Here is an 18,202-nt window from a genome sequence, read left to right on the forward strand (position 1 = left end):
CTACTTGAGAGCGTTAAGAATCTGCTTGTTTGTAGCTTCGGCTTGACCATTGCTTTGTGGATGACACACTGCTGAATAGGCCAACTTGATGCCGAACTGATCAGTGTACCACCTTAGCGGAAAATTATCAAATTGCCTCCCGTGATCGAAGACAAGGACCTTCGGAATCCCGAAGCGAGTGATATTATTTTGCCAGATGAATTTCCTGACAGTTTGCTCTGTGATGTTCGCGGCTGCTTCAGCCTTGATCCATTTGCTGAAATAATCAATGCCGACTATCAGCCATCTTTTCAAGTGTGGAGCATCGGGAAATGGCCCCAAGATATCCAGCCCCCATTGCGCAAATGGAAGTGGGTTCAAGATCGGTTGAAGATCTCTGGTTGGCTGATGGATGACCGATGCGAATTTTTGACATTTTTCGCATTTCCTAACCAGCTCCTTAACATCCAAGATCATGGTGGGCCAATAATACCCTGCTCTCAATGCCTTGTGGGCTACAACCCTTCCCCTATTGTAGTTTTCACAGATGCCGAGGTGGATCTCCCGAAGCATGTAGTCAGCGTCTGTGGTCCCACACACTTTAGTAGTGGGGCTGAGGACTTTTTCAGCAGCTCTCCTCTGAAGGCGATGAACCTTAAGCTGATTCTCTTCAGTTTGGAGGCTAAGTTTCTGTCTTCGGGAATTTATCCTCGAAGCTTGTAAGCTAGGATGGGGTCCATCCAGCTCAGCTCGTGTGTGACGCAACAAACCTCAGGTTCTTGGTCCACACTTGTTTCTCGGCGCTCTTGGTCCACACTTATTTCTCTACATATACAGATCGGTTCAGCTCAGTTAGAGTTTAACTTGCAAGTTTGGAGAGTGTGTCGACTTGTGCGTTCTAACCCCTTGGGATCAGCTCGACTTCAAGGGTTCTCAGCTTCACAATAACTGTTTTGATTTTTGCAAGGTAAGCTATCATTGAGGGCTTTTTGGCCTCATATTCACCTCGGATCTGATTTGCGACGAGCTGAGAGTCTGTCTTTAAACATACATGCTCGGCTTCCAATGCTATGCACAACTCTAAAACAGCAATTGCTACTTCATTATTTGAAGCTTTGAATGAGAATTTCAGTGCATATTCAAAGGACTTGCCTTCGAGCGAGGTTATGACTACCCCTACCCTCGAACCATTTATGGTGGAGGATCCATCCGTGAAAATAGTCCAAATTTTCTTTTCCTCGTCCAATGTCTCTTGGTTAGAACACTCGGCGAGGAAGTCCGCTAGGGCTTGAGCCTTGATGGCTGTTCTCGGATGGTAACTGATGCTGAACTCAGTGAGCTCGAAGGCCCACTTTGCTAGCCTACCAGATTTTTCAACTTTGCCGAGGACTTTTTCCAGCGGCTAATCAGTTAGGACCACTATTTGATGGCAGTCAAAGTAGGGCCTCAGCTTCCGAGCGGCTACCACTACTGCATTTGCAACTTTCTCGAGTAGGGGGTAGCGAGTCTCGGCATCCGTCGGAGTGTGACTGACGAATTAGACCGGCTGCTGAATTTTTTCTTCTTCCCTCAGCAAAACCACACTTATAGTGGTCGAGCTAACTGCCACATATAAGTACAAAGTTTCTTCTTCGGCTGGGTGTGCCAGCATCTGGAGTTGAGCTAGATGTTCACGGATTTGCTTAAAGGCTTCTTTTTGCTCATCTTCCTAGATGAGCTCTTTGGTTTTTAGGAGTTTCAGCGCTTTGAAGAAGGATAACCCCTTGAATGAGGCTCTAGAAATGAACCTGGACAGAGCATCCATTCTCCTAGTGAGACGCTGAACGTCTCTCTTTGTTCTCGGCTCGGGAAGGTCAAGCGCTACCTGCACCTTGGCGAGATTGGCATCAATCCTCCTTTTGCTGACCATGAAGCCGAGGAAGTTCTCTGACTACACTCTGAAGACACACTTCTTCGGATTCAGCTTCATTTGGTGTTTCCTTAGGGCGGTGAAGGTCTCGGTCAGGTATGCGACATGGTTTTTGTCCTCTTTACTTTTGACGATTGAATCGTTAACATAGACTTCCATGTTGCGGCCTTTTTGCTCGGCGAAAACCTGGTCAACCAGCCTTTGGTATGTTGCCCCCGCATTTTTCTATCCGAAGGGCATCATTTTGTAATTATACACCCCGACACTCGTAACGAAGGCCGTTTTTGCTCTATCATCGGGATGCATGAAAATCTGATGATATCCCGAGAATGTGTCCATGAAACTAAGCAAGGCATTCCCACTTGTCGAGTCGACTAGCTGATCGATCCTCGGCAAGGGATAAAAATCCTTCGGACAGGCCCTATTTAGGTTCGTGAAGTCAACCCACATCCTTCAGGTGCCATTTGCCTTCTGAACCATCACCACATTGGCCAGCCATTTCGGATACTGATAGGGTTCAATGAAACCTACATCCAGGAGTTTTTTTACTTCGGCTGCGATGTCTCAATTCTTATTTGCGGAGTAATTCCGCTTCTTTTGCTTAACCGGTCGACAAGTGGGGTCGACATTAAGCTTGTGAGAGATGAAGTTCGGGTCAATATCGGCCATGTCTGCTGTCGAGAAAACGAACACATCTTGGTTGTCCCGAAGGAGTTGGATAAGCTTAACACGGACGTTCGGATGGAGTCCGAGCCCGATGCTGACACATTTTCAGGATCTCCTTCGGTCAACTCTATTGACTCAGTCTGCTGGTCCAGCTCCATTGCTTTGGCACTGGACTCTTCACAATCTAGTTTGCTATCAATACCAGCAGGCTTCCCAGACCTCGGCTGGTGCTCTGAGTCTTTCGGCTCAAATGAGGAACCAACTTTTTCTTTCCCCGAAGATTTTTCTTGTGTTTCGGTGCCTTGGGCCGAAGCACTTAAGCCTTTAGGCTTCTTTGTGCATCAGTCCTTTTCTCTTTCTTCCTCATCATCCCTGTCGTCGCGGCGACTTTTGGATAGCTTGAGGTAGTTACATCTTCGGGCCTCCTTTTGGCTGCCCTGAATTATGTCGGAGCGTCCCTCGTTCGAGACATATATCATCATCTGATGGTACGTCGAGATGACTCCTTGGATCTCGTGAATTATGGGTCTCCCTATAATCACGTTATACACTGACGGAACGTCCACGACCAAAAACTAGGCCATGATATTCTGAGTTGCTTGGTCTTTGCCGATGGTGATAGGAAGAGAAATTTTCCCGTCAAGATATGTTGAAGAACCATTGAATCCAGTTAACGGGTAGGGTACTGGAGTCAGGTGCTTGGTCTCCAACTTCATCTGGTTGAATGCCTCCCGAAAGAGGATATACGCACCACTTCCACCGTCGACGAGAGTTCGCCAGACGTTGTGGTTCGCGATGCTCGTAATGATTACCAATGGGTCATCATGGGGTATGCCACCCCTCGGCAGTCTTGTGAACGTGAAGTTCAGCAACGGAGACTGGGGTGCTTGGATGTCAGCATGATTTACTTGATGGGTCAAGCCCCTCAAGTCGCGTTTTATTGCTTTTTGAGAGTATGTTCCTCTAGAAATGACAAGGATGTCAGGATTGTCTTTGCCTTGCAGCTTGTTCTTTTTCTAGGGGAAATCCAGTTCTTGTCGAGAATCTTTCTCGGGTCTTTTCTCTTCGCGGCGGTCCGCGAGATATTTTTCAAGTAACCTTTTCGGACCATATCCTCGATCTAATCCCTCAGCTGGATACAGTCCTCGGTGTGATGTCTAAGATATTCATGGAATTCACACCATTGGTCCTTGTTTTTCTGTCGATGCCACGATGGTAGTGGCCTCGGCTTCTTGTACTTCTGCTCGTCCTTCGTTATGCTATAAATCTTAACACGTGGAAGGGCGAGAGGAGTGTATGATTCGTATCTCCCCATGAATGGGGTTTTTTCTTTCTTCGACTTAGGAGCCAAGGATGGTTCTAAGGCTTTCGCCTTCCCTTTCCTCTAGCCCTGGTTTTCGGACTGCTATCCTTTTGTCTTCCCAACCCCGGATTGAGACTGGGATTTAGTTTTGTTCTATTCTTCAGCCTGGATGTATTTATCCGAGGCATCCAGAGCTTCCTCCAAGGTCTACGGGGGATGCATGACCATGAAGTTAGGAACTTTCCTGCATGCAAGCCGTTTTGCAGTGCGAAAACGGCTAGCCCTTGGTCCAGACTTGTGATTCTGGACGACTCGTTGCTAAAGCGAGTAAAATAGTCTCGGAGGCTCTCGTCCTCCCCTTGCTGCAGACTCATCAGTTCTGCAGTTGTCTTCTCCTGGCGATTCGCCGTTGAAAACTTGCTCTTGAACTTGTTGGAAAACTTGTTGGAAAGGTCTTTCCAATCGGTAATAGAGCCTTCCCTTACTCCCTTGGTGATCCACGCTTGTGCAACACCTTTAAGGGTGGTCGGGAAATATTTGCACCAGGTCGCTTCGGACCTGGGGTTCAGGTACATGTGCCCCTCGTAAGAGGCAATGTGGTCCTTCGGGTCCTAAGTACCATCATAAGTTATGTGTGCCGGAATTTTCACTGTGGGCACATGTTCTTCCAAAATCCAGCTTTGGAAGGGTGAGATGGTGGGAACCATCACAGCATTTCCCTAATGTCTAACCGACGGGACCTCGCTCCTCCCTCTCAAAGAGGTTGAAGTGGTTTTTGTCCTCGGCTGAGACGACTCTAGACAAGGCTCAGTTCCCTCGAGGTAAGTGAGGCGACTATGCACGCTCACCTCCCTTGGGCCAAGACGTTCGTGAACATTTAGGCGAGCAGGCTCTTGCCACGTGGAGGTGGTATTGCTGCTTTTGTAACTTTGGGAGTCCCGAGTTTCGGTATTTTCGAAGAACTGAGGGTTCTTTTTCCTCTCCCGTTCGGTCCTCCAAGTGTCCTCCTCCCATTTATCCCCGATTTCCTTGAAGGATGGAGCTCGTCCACTTTCCTCTTGGCCGATCCTCCTTCTCATGTTTCTTGGCGGAAGAGGTGAGTGGTCACAGGGTGGTGGAAAGTTGCCTCCTTGGGCTTTCATGAGGTCCATGAAGACCACGACAGCACGTGCCACTTCCTCTGTAGAGGGCCCCGTTTGAGGAGTTGTTCTCGGTTGAGACCGAGAATGGAAACTTCGAGGGGACCCTTTGCATTGGACTGAATCGGCCGATATGAGCTAGTCGGTTGGCGAGTATGATGGGATGGTGACCTCTTCGGCGCTACCCTTTCCGGGGAAGAGGGAGCTTTCGAAGAAGAAGAATAAGGTTCTGGTGATGGTGGAATAGGTGGATTCCTTCTCACCGTAATTGGACCTTTCCTCGAAGAGGAAAGATCGTTCTTCTTAGTACTCTTTCCGCTCTTAGTCATTTTTGCTAAGATTGGTTGATTTTTGGCTTGCTTTTGAATGTCACTCCCCACAGATGACGCCAAATTGTTTCGGGTGAAAATAATAGGACCTTCGGCAAGGCCCTTCTCTGGGGCTGAAGACTGATCTCGGTCCAAGTTATGACTGGGCTAAGGGTTTCCTACACAGCAAACACACGTAAACTAGCCTCGGGGGTTGTGCCGAGGAAGGCCCCTCCGATGCCGAAGTCAGTACAGTGTTAGAGAGAGAAAGTTATGAAAGAGTATTAATTGCTTGAGGCTTTTACTTAATGAATGTAGAGAGAGACAATTGTAGGCTTTTATACCTTTGCTCAATGGATGAATGGACCTTAGACCAAGTGGGCTTGCCACCTTGACTGACTTGACATTTGTTTGGAGAGTTGAACCTTGCTTTGGGCTTTTGTAATTAAAACATTTGTGGACCGACCCAATTGTAATGAATTGGACCTAAACAATATATGTATTACATACACCTAATTTGCAGGAATTATAACTCTGATTTAATGATATTTGGTTAATTTTTTTTTCCAAATATATGATAATATATAAAAGTATTGGAGATACAAATAAGAAAAAATTAAATTTTAATTAGTCAAATTTTCTTACATGATTACATGCATAGATAAATTGTTCATAATGTTACGCTATGTTGTTAAACTCCCTTTGTTTTGTTTTTCATTCGTATTAGAATTAGGCGAGAAACCAATTATGGTATTTAAAAAAAAAAAAATCAAAATGTCCGTTTTATTATAATAATACTAATAATAATAATTTTGTGTTGTACGAATTTATTATTTAATAGAGTCATCATTGTAAATATTGATACAAAATTATCTTATTTAAAATATATTAATCAATTAAAGGAATAAAATATATGATGTATTAAAGATGACATACAGAGTAATATTTATTATGATATATTGTCCTATTATTAAAAGATATGGGATATGAAGTAATAGGTATAAAGGAAAATATTTATTATAAAAGATGCCTATAAAAGATTTGGAATAATATTATGATAGTTATATTATACTAAACTTCTCAAAGAATATTTTAGCAAAAAAGGAAAGTCGTGTTTTTGGAAAAAAAAAATTACATCAGGAATTGACACGTGTCATTCCTGATGTTTGTTTTAGTATTATGTTATTGATTGATTTTTACATCTAACAACTAGTTAACAACTACTACTACCATAGTTCACAGTCACCTCTACAACTATATATTGTCGAACAGGGTCTAAGACCAACCTAGTATTGTAAATTATTTGAGGGGATAAGATTTGCAGTATATATAAACCGCCTACTTTAGCCACTACAATTAATTAGATTTATTTTTTTTCTAAATAAAAATGCATTATTTATCGAGTATTATGTAACATTATCTCAAATATCCACAACATTTAAAGACTATATTGGCAAAAATATTCATGAGTTACATACATACACATAGTAATGTTTTAGGTCTATATCGTTCAAGTCAGACATAAGCTCCACTTGGTATTATGGACATAGCATAATCAACCTTAAGCATGCCACAATGTACAATGACTACTTTACTAGTGGTAGTTTAATATATATGTATCAGTTTATGTAATATTTCCTCAGTCTCTACTTATTTGCCTCATAGGTAAAATATGGTTTAACAAAAATTGCAATTGGATAAGGATGTATTATTTGTCGTTTTCACTTTTATGAGTGTATGCAAGTGATCAGGTATAGTAATGAAGACATGTTACTACATTTGGAAAAAAATAATTTTTAAGGGACATAATCAAAATAAAAAATGGGTCAACACAATTAGAAACAGAGGAAATAATTCAAACTTGGCAATGAATGCACACACTAATTTCCGCACAAATTAAATTATTTATAAATATTCCTTAAATACATTGGTTTGTGTTTCTCTTTTCTGTCCTATTTGACAAGCTGTGACCATTGACCAATGTTCTTGTTGCCTTTTATGACACTCTATAAATAGTAAATCTTTAAATTGCTTTAAGAAGAGTATGCTTTGCTCCAAAAATTAATTTTGTATTTCTTTCGTTCATCGTCAATTCGTCATCCACTTCTCCTCTTCTTCCCCATTGAGTGTGTGATTGGTCTAAAAGCAACATCACGAGAGTTTGTGAGCATACGGAAAACTATGGCCGGTGTGACTAGTCTTCGCGTCATCACGGAAAGTTTTTGATGAGTGTACATAGATTTACTTCAATACAATCTATACAATTATTTAGAAGTGGGGACTAATGAGAGGAGAGCAAACCTCAAAATACTACCCTCATAAACATGCCACATCAGTAACTACATGATACCTTATTAAAGGCAAAATTATATTAATTATACTTTTGATAACACTAGGATTGCTAATACCAGGGTTGTTAATGTGCTCGTCGTAGTTAGTCATGTCTAGAGAGTCCTTACAACAATAATGAGAGAAAATATGTAAACAAATATTTTTAGGGGTATAAATGTTCGCACACTATTTTTAAGAATTAAAAAAAAAAGTCAATTAACATTAACGAGGGATTAATGTTTTTTCATCATGGAATAGTTTTGATCACCTTCACCACTTAATCAACAACCAAGTCAACCACCACAAGTCAGTACTATCATCATTTAATTTATCACTTGTTAATTTGTTTTATAAGTACTCGGTACATGTTAAAATTTTGAGTTGTAAAACGTTTCACAATGTTTCAAAAAAAAAACAAATCACTAGTGCCAAAAGGAAATTGAGGACGATTGGTAAATGTAAGTTAAATCCAAGGAGCGTGAAACCTAAAACATGTATGATGATATATAGCAGTTTGAAAAGGAAGTTAAATCCCCACTGAATTGAGTCAAGGTTGGAAGTAAAGGACATATACTCCTGGCCTCCGTGTTTTAATAAGTGTTACACTTTGACCGTCACATAGTTTTAGATAATTTAATTGACTTAAATAAAATAAGAGATAAGTGGGGTAGTTGGAGTATTAAAAAATTGTAAAAGAAAGATAGTGTGGTTAATAATTTATTGAAAAGTAATGAATGTGAGAGAGGGGAAATAATAAAAAATATAATAGTGGGTTTGGGTGGGGATCATGAGAGGAGAGAGATATAGTATTAAAATGTAGCTTTTTGCCAAAAAAAATTTGTGTAACATTTATTAAAACACGACCGTATTTGATAAGTGTAACATTTATTAAAACACGGAGGGAGTATATAACATATTACTAATTTAGATACCAGTATACCACAAAGGTAGGTTAATTGACAACAATATATTAGAAACCCTTCAAAATATATATATATATATATATATATATATATATATATATATATATATATATATATATATATATATATATATATATTAGAAAATTTTCCTCCTAAACCGCTTGCCTAAAAAGTTTCATTATTATTAAATGGAATGTATCTAAAGTGTGTTTTTAATAAAATAATCTAAACTAAGATTTCTATTGTTTCAAAAAAAAAAAAAAAAAAAAAAAACTAAGATTTCTAAAATATTAAAGTGCTCTTTTTAAATATTATATATATTGTTTAAATACTTTTCCTTACAAATTTTTTATCTTGACTTGCATATATGGTGACTTGAATGGAAATTGTTTTTATAATTTTATTAATATTTTAAATTGTAATTAATCAAAAATGGTGCATTACAGCGTTACTATGCATGCATGGGGTTTAACCTAGTCAACTTTAATGTTTAGTCTTTAGCTCTAGCTTGTAGCATCTAGGTTTAGATTAATTATTAGTTTAATTTCAATTCATGGCTTTACTACTAATGATATAAAGAAAGTTATGTCTACGATGGAGGTGATTTCTATCTCCACTCCCTAAATTATCCGATTATGAACTTATCTAATTGTACATAAATTTTAGTTTGTCTTTGCCTTTTTGAGTTAAATGTTAAAGATATCTCAACTTTGATTTATCTTTGAAAATATTTGTTGTTTAATTAGGCTTTCATAGATTAATTACATTATAGAGGCCTTCCCAAAAGGTAGTGCCCCCAACAATAATCTAACATTCCGCTACTATTAACCCAAAGCAATAAGGTGCTAATGATTTATTTACATGTTTGCATGCATCAATATCAATAGAAGATATAAATGACGTCAAAGATTCAAAGATCAAGTCTTACAAAATGATACAAAGTTTAATAACGCAACTTGACACTTGATTATTAGATCATTTTAGCTAGTGTTTTAATTAACAACCCGCATTAAATAAAATATAATTTTAAAATGCAAATATATTGTTGAAATAATTTTTTTAATTTTTAAAAGATTTTTGCATCCTTACCTTGATGAACTTGGTAAAAGTAATATTCCGTACATAACATTAAGTAACAAACAACATCATTCATCAATGAGGAGTGATATTAGAGAGGACTTGACCATGACCATGACTCTCTACAAACTTCCAAAGAACCAGAATGTAGGGAAACTTTCAAAATATAACATCCTAAATTCTTGATTTTAAAAAAAAAAAAAGAAAAAAAGAAAGTCAAGAACCAACCAGTTTGCTTCTTTATATTTGGTCAACTATATATTATCAACAAAATTCCACTCTTATTAAAAAATAAAAGTTAATTAAAAAATTCATGGTATCAAGACTCAAGAGACTATTTATACCCTGATGAATTATTTTCACATCATTCGTTCATTCATTCATTTATTTTTCTCTCTCCTCATCCCAACTAAAAACACCCATCTTCATAAATATTAAGTTTAATTTATTTCAAAATGATAGAAAATAATAATAATAGCTCAAATATAGAAAGTTTAAGGATGCATATAATGACGACTGATGGGGGTATTATAGACAAATCAATAGCTAGTCTTGGAAAAGGCTTCGATTTAACATCAGATTTTCGTCTCAGATATTGCAAAGGAAATCAAAGGATTGTTTTACTCAATGAAGATCAAAAGAAGCAGCTTTTTGTCCCTGGTTTTGGCACTTTAAAACAACCCGTTTCCATTGATATCAAATGTGATAAGGGTGATCATACTCGCCATCAATCCGATATCCTTGACTTCAATCAGGTATATATTACGTACTATTCTCTGTTTCGTATATATATATATTTGTCAAAAGATACATCACTTTGATTTTTTACACGATATATAATCTTACTTTGAGAAAATATTATGAAAATATAATCATCTATGGTAAATAAGTCAAATTCATGTTACAGAATAGAGATTATTGTTAGTTTTTTTTTTACCTATAAAAAAAATATTTGATTGTCGTTGAGGGTTACACACTTTTACTTATCGTCCTAAAGGTAACATTTTGTGTTTAGGGTCAATGTATCATTGTCCGATAACTAGCTAGCTTAGTTTTGTTGAATGTAATTACAGATGTCGGAGTTCTTCAATAGGATATCGGCGATTTCTGGGAAGATCCCATCGGGTTTGTTCAATTCAATGTTCAAGTTTGAAAGTGGTTCATGGGCTAAAAATGCAGCTAATGTAAAGTTACTGGGGCTTGATGGTTACTCTATAGTTTTGTTCGATATGCATATCGATCGTTATCCTTTGCAACTTTCTGATGAAGTCCTCAATGATGTTCCTTCCACTTGGGATCCTCCTGCCATTGCAAGGTTTGAGTTTTTCCGTATTTACTCCCTCTGTTTTCTTAAGTTCTACTCACTTTTCTATTTTGGTGGAACAAATTTTTGGTCTAAGTTAATTATTTTCATTTGATTATCCGTTTAACATAGATGTCCCTATAAAAGAAACATAAGTTTACCATGATTTGCTTGGTTGAGCTTAAATTATTAATCCTCATATTAAGATAGAGAAGCTAATAAAACACGCACTTCCTATTGGAATTGATATTATTATTTTAGTGACGGATAGATTGCAATAAAGTTTATTTTCAATATACGATTATATAAATTAAGTGATGAATGATGATGAAATAATTAGTTGCTCAACTATGATTGAGGGTTTTTTTTTGATGAAAAATGATTATAAGAGGTTGGAATAATAAAATGAGTTGTGACACTAATTAATTTTGAACTAAAAGAGCAATTATATTTTAGTGCACGATGATATTAGCTATTTATGTTACGGATGCAAACTGTCACCATTGTAGCGAATCACTAGGGGCAGAAAATGTATCGAAATCCCTGTATTACAAGGGGCAGAAAATGTATCAAAATCTCCGTAGCAAAGACTTAACTAATGCTTTCACAACTTGATTAATAATTTCTGGTGTGTGTTCCACGAATATGATATTTGCTCAAAGACAAAAAACGATTATAAATTTACAATGTGAAAAGGTTCCTTTGGAAACACGTAGTTAGGGGGCCGAAATCAGCAAGTCTTTTTCATTTTTTAATAGTTTGCGTGGTTAGGGGCTTTACTTAGGGCTGTCAAATTGTAATGTGAAAAAGAAATGGGATTTTTCTAATAATCAGTATATACTGTTAGAAAATTCAATCATCGATCAACCTGAAATAATGAAATACTATGTGTTACAACGTGTACCATGAATTAGCATCTTCAACGACTGATACTATTCTATGGTTTTTAAATTTAAGTATTGCAAAGTAAAATGTAATATAATTAGAATGATAGCGACTTTTTGTATTTTTCAAACCGATTTTACTTTAATTTGGTGATCTTAACATGTTAGTTAGAAGTTGGGAACATTCAAAACAAAAAGAAAAGATAGTTAAACTATGTAACAACGTTATTAGATTATTTATGAGAATTGTCTTTCATGTATAAATGATGCAAGAGATAGGTATATAGGATAATGATGTATAGTGCCATGATTTTTCAAATTGACAAATAATAGTAGTGTATGAATTTAATTGATGATTGACCATAATATATGATGAATATCATCTAGTGAGACTTGTCAGTTTTGAATGCTAATGTAATAATAAAAAAAAAGTGCATATCTTTTAAGAAACGTAATTTAAGATGTGTAACTAGCTATATATAGTAAATATAGTTCACTAAATATTTTGGTTTGACGGTTTTTAATAGAAGGTTAAATACGGCTTTTGGCAGCTTAATTGTAATCGTATATTGTTTGAATGTTTATTAATTACATAAAAACATTATTCAATACCAATAAATAACGCTAAGTAACATGTAGTATTGATCGAAAAGTCATAAACAGCATATGGATTTCTATCATTCTTATTTTAAAAATAACCTAACTGCTTTGACTCTGTGCTAGATTTTGGTCATTTAGCTGTATACATTTGGACATCTGGTGAATAATTGTCAGCCTTTAAAATGTTATTTTCAGTCTGTTTTTGGTAAAAATTAACGCTAACTTTTGACAATTAGTACTCCTGAATTTGTCTTCCTGTCTAAAAGGCCATTCTTATTTTTTTTTTTTCTTTTCAAGATCTGAAATATTATTAAAAAACAAAAGGTAGATAAGATATGAAATATTCAAGGCTTTTAAACACTACGTATATACTATTAATAATCCCTAAAGAAGTACAGAGTATGTAATAATAGATTCTCCAATTTCATAATAAAATAAGTGTGAGACAAAAATAGCTGAAGTGATACGAACAAAAATGATTGGAGTATAGAGTAACATCTAATTATTTGTTCATTTAACTTGCAAGAAGTGTTTAGTCTACAATTAATCAAGATTTTTTTATTTGGTTTGATTAAGAAGTTAAAGTTGACCAACGCGGTTGTATTGGAACAAACTTCACACAACATATATTTTTATTATTTAATACTACCTCCGTTTGTTTTAGTTGACACATTTTGACCTTTAGCATTATTCACACACTCCCTTTTAACCGTGTTTTGTACTTTATACGTAATGAAAAATATAGTCATGTGGGATCTTGTTAGATTCGTCACGATATATATATTTTCAAAATATCAGATTTTCATAATTTTTGCTTATCGGTAATTAAAGTTATGAATGGTTGAAGTTGTGCATTGACAAACGTGACTAAAGAAACGTGTCAACTAAAAAGAAACGAAGGAAGGATATAATTGGAAAGAATAGTCTAGGCAATAATCTGTACTGTATTAAGGAAGACAGAAAGATTCAAGGACTTTTACCAATAAAAATTATTTCATGCTACTTCTTGGCTTGGTCATCTTTTTGGTCTGGTATATTATATTGAAGCTTATAAATACTTCAAGTTAGAAAGGAATATGGTCAATGTAATTGGAGTTCAGTGTATTGACTTTCAATATTTCCAATTTTTGCTTAATGTCAAACTATATATAAAATCAGAATAATGAGGATCACCAAAAAGGATTGACTTGGTCACCATTGAGCTAAATATTTATAATAAACATGTATCATGCTTTTATAATCTGTTACATGTTATACTTGTATATAATAGGGATGGTAAGTCTGTTTAACCCGATATTAATTAGCAAAAAAAAAAAAAAACCCGATCTCCTTATAGGCTTACACGCATAGTAACATTATTTCGGGGTTTTACTTACCAAATAAAAGAGGGGGAAAAAGAAACACATAACATTGGATTGTTTTATTATCAGCGGTTGTTGTGTTACAATCATTAGTGAGAAGAAATTGAACGATGAGACTTGTCATATTAGTTGATGCTGATAATGCAACAACTAACTTCATGAACTAGATTAATGAATTAGTTGAGCCTGTCATGTGCATGAATGCATGATGATGCTTGATGCATATATGTAACATGCCTTTATCTTTGAAATATGACCCAAAAATCTGAATCATATTAAAATCTATTGATATTAAAATCTATTGAATCATTATGTATCGATTGAATAATAATGTATCTATTGATATTAAAATCTGTTGAATCATTATGTATCTATTGATATAAGCCCATGGTTCAATAGATTTCTATATATGTTGAGCTTAGACAACGACGTTGGGTCAGATAGGAAGGTGCCCCCATTACTCACAGTGAGAAACGATTTTGTTTCTCACAGTGGCAGTTTCGTAAATAAAATGTACCACTTTAGTCACGGTGGTACATTTTATTTACGAAATGGATGATAAAATTGTACCACTTTAGTCACGGTGGTACATTTTATTTACGAAAGTGCCACTGTGAGAAACAAAATCGTTTCCACAGTAGGTAACAGAGATTTACTGGTCAGATAGGTTTCGATGGTCAAAATATAAGCCTAAGTAAGAGCTTATTGTAGTTCCCATTTGCAAGCTTATCAATCTTGATAGAGTACCTGCAATCCGGATCAAACCAGAATACAGCGTTGGTCTGCATTAGCCCCAGCTTCGGCAACCAAGCCTGTTGTTCTATGTCCCCCAACGTCACGATAAACTTCAATATCCACCACGACCCCCTTGTCTTTGTCTTGCTTGATGATTTTCTTGTCATGTTCTCTGTCTTGCTTGATGTTTTTCTTGTCATGTATACAATTTCTGATTACCAGATTGAGATTATATAGCCCTTGGCCAAGCCGCCTATCTGATACTGTGTAATTCTATTGATTCTTTTGTTTTTTTTTGGTAAATAATTTTTGGTGATTATAAAATATTCCTACTTGTATAATTAAGAGATAAATATACATGTATAATATGATATATAATTTTATTATTATTTTTAAAAAGAGTATCTCTAGCTCGTTGGATTATTAGTAATTTAACTTGAATAAATATACAAGTATGTATAATATGATACTTCATATATATTTGTGTGAAATTTTGTTGAATTTGTTTCAATAATAATGTCAACTACTCTTTAAAATTGTACAAGCTTAAAAAAAAGTGATATTTATAACCTCAAAGCATGTGTTAAAAACTATGAAAAATAAAATAGAAGGAAACATTGAATAACTATACAGCTCAACATAATTCTATCTTGGAATATTACTATGATGTTCAATTTCCTAAATGCAGTCATATATGAATTAATATGTACGGAAACTATATCAAGATAATACATTTTCCTATACTCCTGATAAATGGTAAGCACCTTCTGTTCATTCTTTTTAGCTCATCAGTCAATAATGTATTGTAATAAACTTTGGCCTTAAGCAGGTTTATTGAAAAGTATGGGACTCATGTCATTGTGGGAATAAGCATTGGTGGGCAGGACATGGTTTTGGTGAAGCAAGATAAAACATCGAAGCTTGAATCATCAGAACTCAGGAAGCACTTGTATGAGCTGGGAGACCAGCTGTTTACAGGCACTTGCCCCATTGCTCCTAAAAACCGCAAAACTAAAGAGCCAAGACGAAAGGTTAACCATTTTCAATCTTTTGCTACTTACTAAAATTACCAATGACTCGTGTTAGTTCTTTTACATCATAATCGATCATGTACTTACAAGATTAGTTAATTTTGATTAACAGGTACCGTCAGCATTCAATATCTATCAGCAGCAGGCAGCTCTTTCTGATAGCCTTTCTGCTATTACCTCAAAAGATGTAAGTAAAGTTTTCCAAGTCATGCATTATATTGATGAGTACTACATACTCCTATTATGCTAAGTTTTTACAGTGGAAAAAGCAACTGTGGCTAAATAATATCACAACAATTTCATAGTGGAAGAGCTCTTTCTATAATAATCAGTTAGTACAAAATTAATTCCAAATTGGTAATTTTCCTGATTGTAACGCATAAAAATCTGGAAGTATACAATAAACATTGGTAGCAATATCCTGACAGTAATCTATCAAAAATGAGCAAGGCAGGTGTGTGCTGCTGGTACTGGTTGAATAGTTGGTGCCTGGTGGTATCAACTTGCTTGAAAGCGCTAGCTTCTCTACCTGTGTTGTTTCGTTCCCAGCAGCTTGTTGCTACTTCATCTCAGAACAATTGTGGCCTCAAGCATGGCTTCCCCTGCTCCTTCTTTCGCATCCCTTCTTTGGTTCTTAGCCTTGTCTCTGACTTATAGGGCATAACTTAATTCAAAATGCAAGTATCTCAAATCATCAATTTTCTATCCTCTTGACAGGAACTTTTGGTCGTACTCACTTAAAAACTTTGTTTGATTTGTCTTGGAACGGAATGACCCTTGCCTCATCCATTGCAGGGTATCAGTGTGATATGTGCGAAAAGAGGGGGTGATCCATCATTCAGCAGCCATATTGAATGGCTTCCAACAGTTCCATTGATGCCTGATGCAATTAACTTTAGCTTTATCCCTATAACTTCGCTACTTAAAAGTGTTTCTGGGAAAGGTTTCCTGTCACATGCTATCAATCTATACCTTCGTTGTAAGTTGATTTCTGAACTGATCACACAGGATTTCTTCTATGTTAAGGGGTCATGAAAAAGTTTCTTAATCAACATATACTTTTATTTTGAATTCAAAGTACCAACGATTTGATGTCTATTGACTCAAATCCTTGGATACTTGGACATAGTAGTAGAAGCAAATGCTTGAAAACGCAATATTAGACAAAAAGACAGGAAAATCATTCTCTTTATCGTAATATACTCAAAAAGACACTTAGGCCTTATTATTTTGATCTAGCAATCCTTTCCTGATTTATTCTGAACTTATATGGTTTAATCTGTGCAGATAAACCCCCAATTGCTGATTTACAGTATTTTCTGGACTTCCAATCAGCCAGGATATGGGCGCCTTTACACAGCGATCTTCCATTAGCCCCAACAACAAATATTTCGCTTCCATCATCTACTCTTCATTTCAACATCATGGGTCCAAAATTGCACGTAAATACATCAAAGGTATTAACTTAATGATCTTGCAGCTAACATTTGCTGCTTAAGAAGATACAATTTTTGTATGACATGTACATTGTGATCATTTCGATTAATGGTATTGAAATTACCAGGTTAATGTTGAGAGCAAACCTGTTACAGAGATGCGATTATACCTTGAGGGCATGAAATGCGACAGGTTAGCCTGAAATTAGCATGTTAATAGTGGACTAATAGGATTGGTAGCTAAGCTTTGGAAACTATATTCATAAAGCTGAAACATTTCAGGTTGGCAATACATCTTGAACATCTATCAAGCATGCCACTAATGCTACAAAACAAAATCGACAGTGGCTTATTTTGGAGAGGATCAGATGAGATAGCAGATGACAGGTATTCTGAACCAGTTCAGAAAAAGTTCTCACACGTATGCACAGCACCGGCTAAGTACGATCCATCCTGGACCAGTGAGCAGGAAAAAGTGGTATTTATTGTCACTGGAGCTCAGCTTTATACTAAAAAGCATGGCTCAAAGCAAGTTCTCCATCTCCGACTTCTATTCTCCAAGGTGTTGAATTTCGAGATAGTTCAGTCAGAGTGGTGTCAAGGTTCATCAGAATCAACATCACAAAAGTTGACGAGGTATAGTAGTCCATCAAGTTCAGGGAGCTTAGAGGCAGAAAAAGAGCAAATGGTAATAGTCGATTCTAGTCTTTATCCCACTGGACCACCAGTTCCTGTTCAAAACCAGAAGTGTCTCCGGTTTGTAGATACTACTCAAACATATAGAGGGCCTCAAGATAATCCCGGTTATTGGATTGCTACTGGTGCTAGGTTAGGTTTGGTGAAGAACAAGATATGTTTGCAGGTAAAGTTTTCGTTGTTAAACATATGCTCATGATTGAGGTATGGCATACACAAGCCATTATTCAGACATTCTAAAATAGTATTCCGTACATATAAATCTACTCCGTATTATTGAAGAAAGAGAGTCAGAAAACAAATCTTCTGCGGCAGATATACAATTAATATGGCAAAGTTCACTTGTACAAAAGATAATTCAAGAGCTTGGAAATACAATTGATTTTTTTAATTGCACACTATTGTATTCTTTTTAGTAAACATTGGCTATTTAAAATTATTGTTAATGGGGTGATTTCCCCTCATAATTTAATTGTTTATTTATATTGATATATTGCAAAAAATAATCTTTAAATCAAATT

At 36.2% G+C, this 18,202-nt stretch overlaps 2 protein-coding genes across 2 annotated transcripts; one reads left to right on the forward strand and one right to left on the reverse strand.

Moving 5' to 3' along the window:
* Positions 1-4,936, reverse strand: LOC110713912. Its single transcript, XM_021892358.1, has 3 exons — positions 4,706-4,936; positions 883-1,381; positions 1-728 (listed from the first exon to the last, which is right to left on the reverse strand). Exons 1-3 carry the CDS (start codon positions 4,934-4,936, stop codon positions 1-3), a joined length of 1,458 nt encoding a protein of 485 aa, XP_021748050.1.
* Positions 4,937-9,708: 4,772 nt separating this feature from the next.
* On the forward strand, positions 9,709-18,162 carry LOC110711454 (MACPF domain-containing protein At1g14780-like). The gene is made up of 8 exons (XM_021889830.1): positions 9,709-10,390; positions 10,709-10,950; positions 15,348-15,549; positions 15,662-15,736; positions 16,345-16,528; positions 16,837-17,006; positions 17,114-17,178; positions 17,268-18,162. The coding sequence occupies exons 1-8, from the start codon at positions 10,091-10,093 to the stop codon at positions 17,878-17,880; spliced, it is 1,851 nt and encodes a 616-aa protein (XP_021745522.1). The 5' UTR covers positions 9,709-10,090; the 3' UTR covers positions 17,881-18,162.
* Positions 18,163-18,202: the final 40 nt, after the last annotated feature.

This window comes from Chenopodium quinoa, unplaced genomic scaffold, assembly GCF_001683475.1.
Source record: "Chenopodium quinoa cultivar QQ74 unplaced genomic scaffold, ASM168347v1, whole genome shotgun sequence".
Lineage (NCBI taxonomy): Eukaryota > Viridiplantae > Streptophyta > Magnoliopsida > Caryophyllales > Amaranthaceae > Chenopodium > Chenopodium quinoa.

What these genes read in the sequence shown, in the direction of transcription:
- LOC110713912 (XM_021892358.1), bottom strand. Translation starts at nt 4,936, where the DNA reads ATGAGAAGGAGGATCGGCCAAGAGGAAAGTGGACGAGCTCCATCCTTC. An exon ending in AACGTCTTGGCCCAAGGGAG is followed by an intron (nt 1,382 to 4,705) that starts GTGAGCGTGCAT and finishes CTAACTGATTAG; the next exon opens with CCGCTGGAAAAAGTCCTCGG. An exon ending in AGTCGAGCTGATCCCAAGGG is followed by an intron (nt 729 to 882) that starts GTTAGAACGCAC and finishes GTCACACACGAG; the next exon opens with CTGAGCTGGATGGACCCCAT.
- LOC110711454 (XM_021889830.1), top strand. Translation starts at nt 10,091, where the DNA reads ATGATAGAAAATAATAATAATAGCTCAAATATAGAAAGTTTAAGGATG. An exon ending in CTAAAGAGCCAAGACGAAAG is followed by an intron (nt 15,550 to 15,661) that starts GTTAACCATTTT and finishes TTTGATTAACAG; the next exon opens with GTACCGTCAGCATTCAATAT. An exon ending in TGCACGTAAATACATCAAAG is followed by an intron (nt 17,007 to 17,113) that starts GTATTAACTTAA and finishes TGAAATTACCAG; the next exon opens with GTTAATGTTGAGAGCAAACC.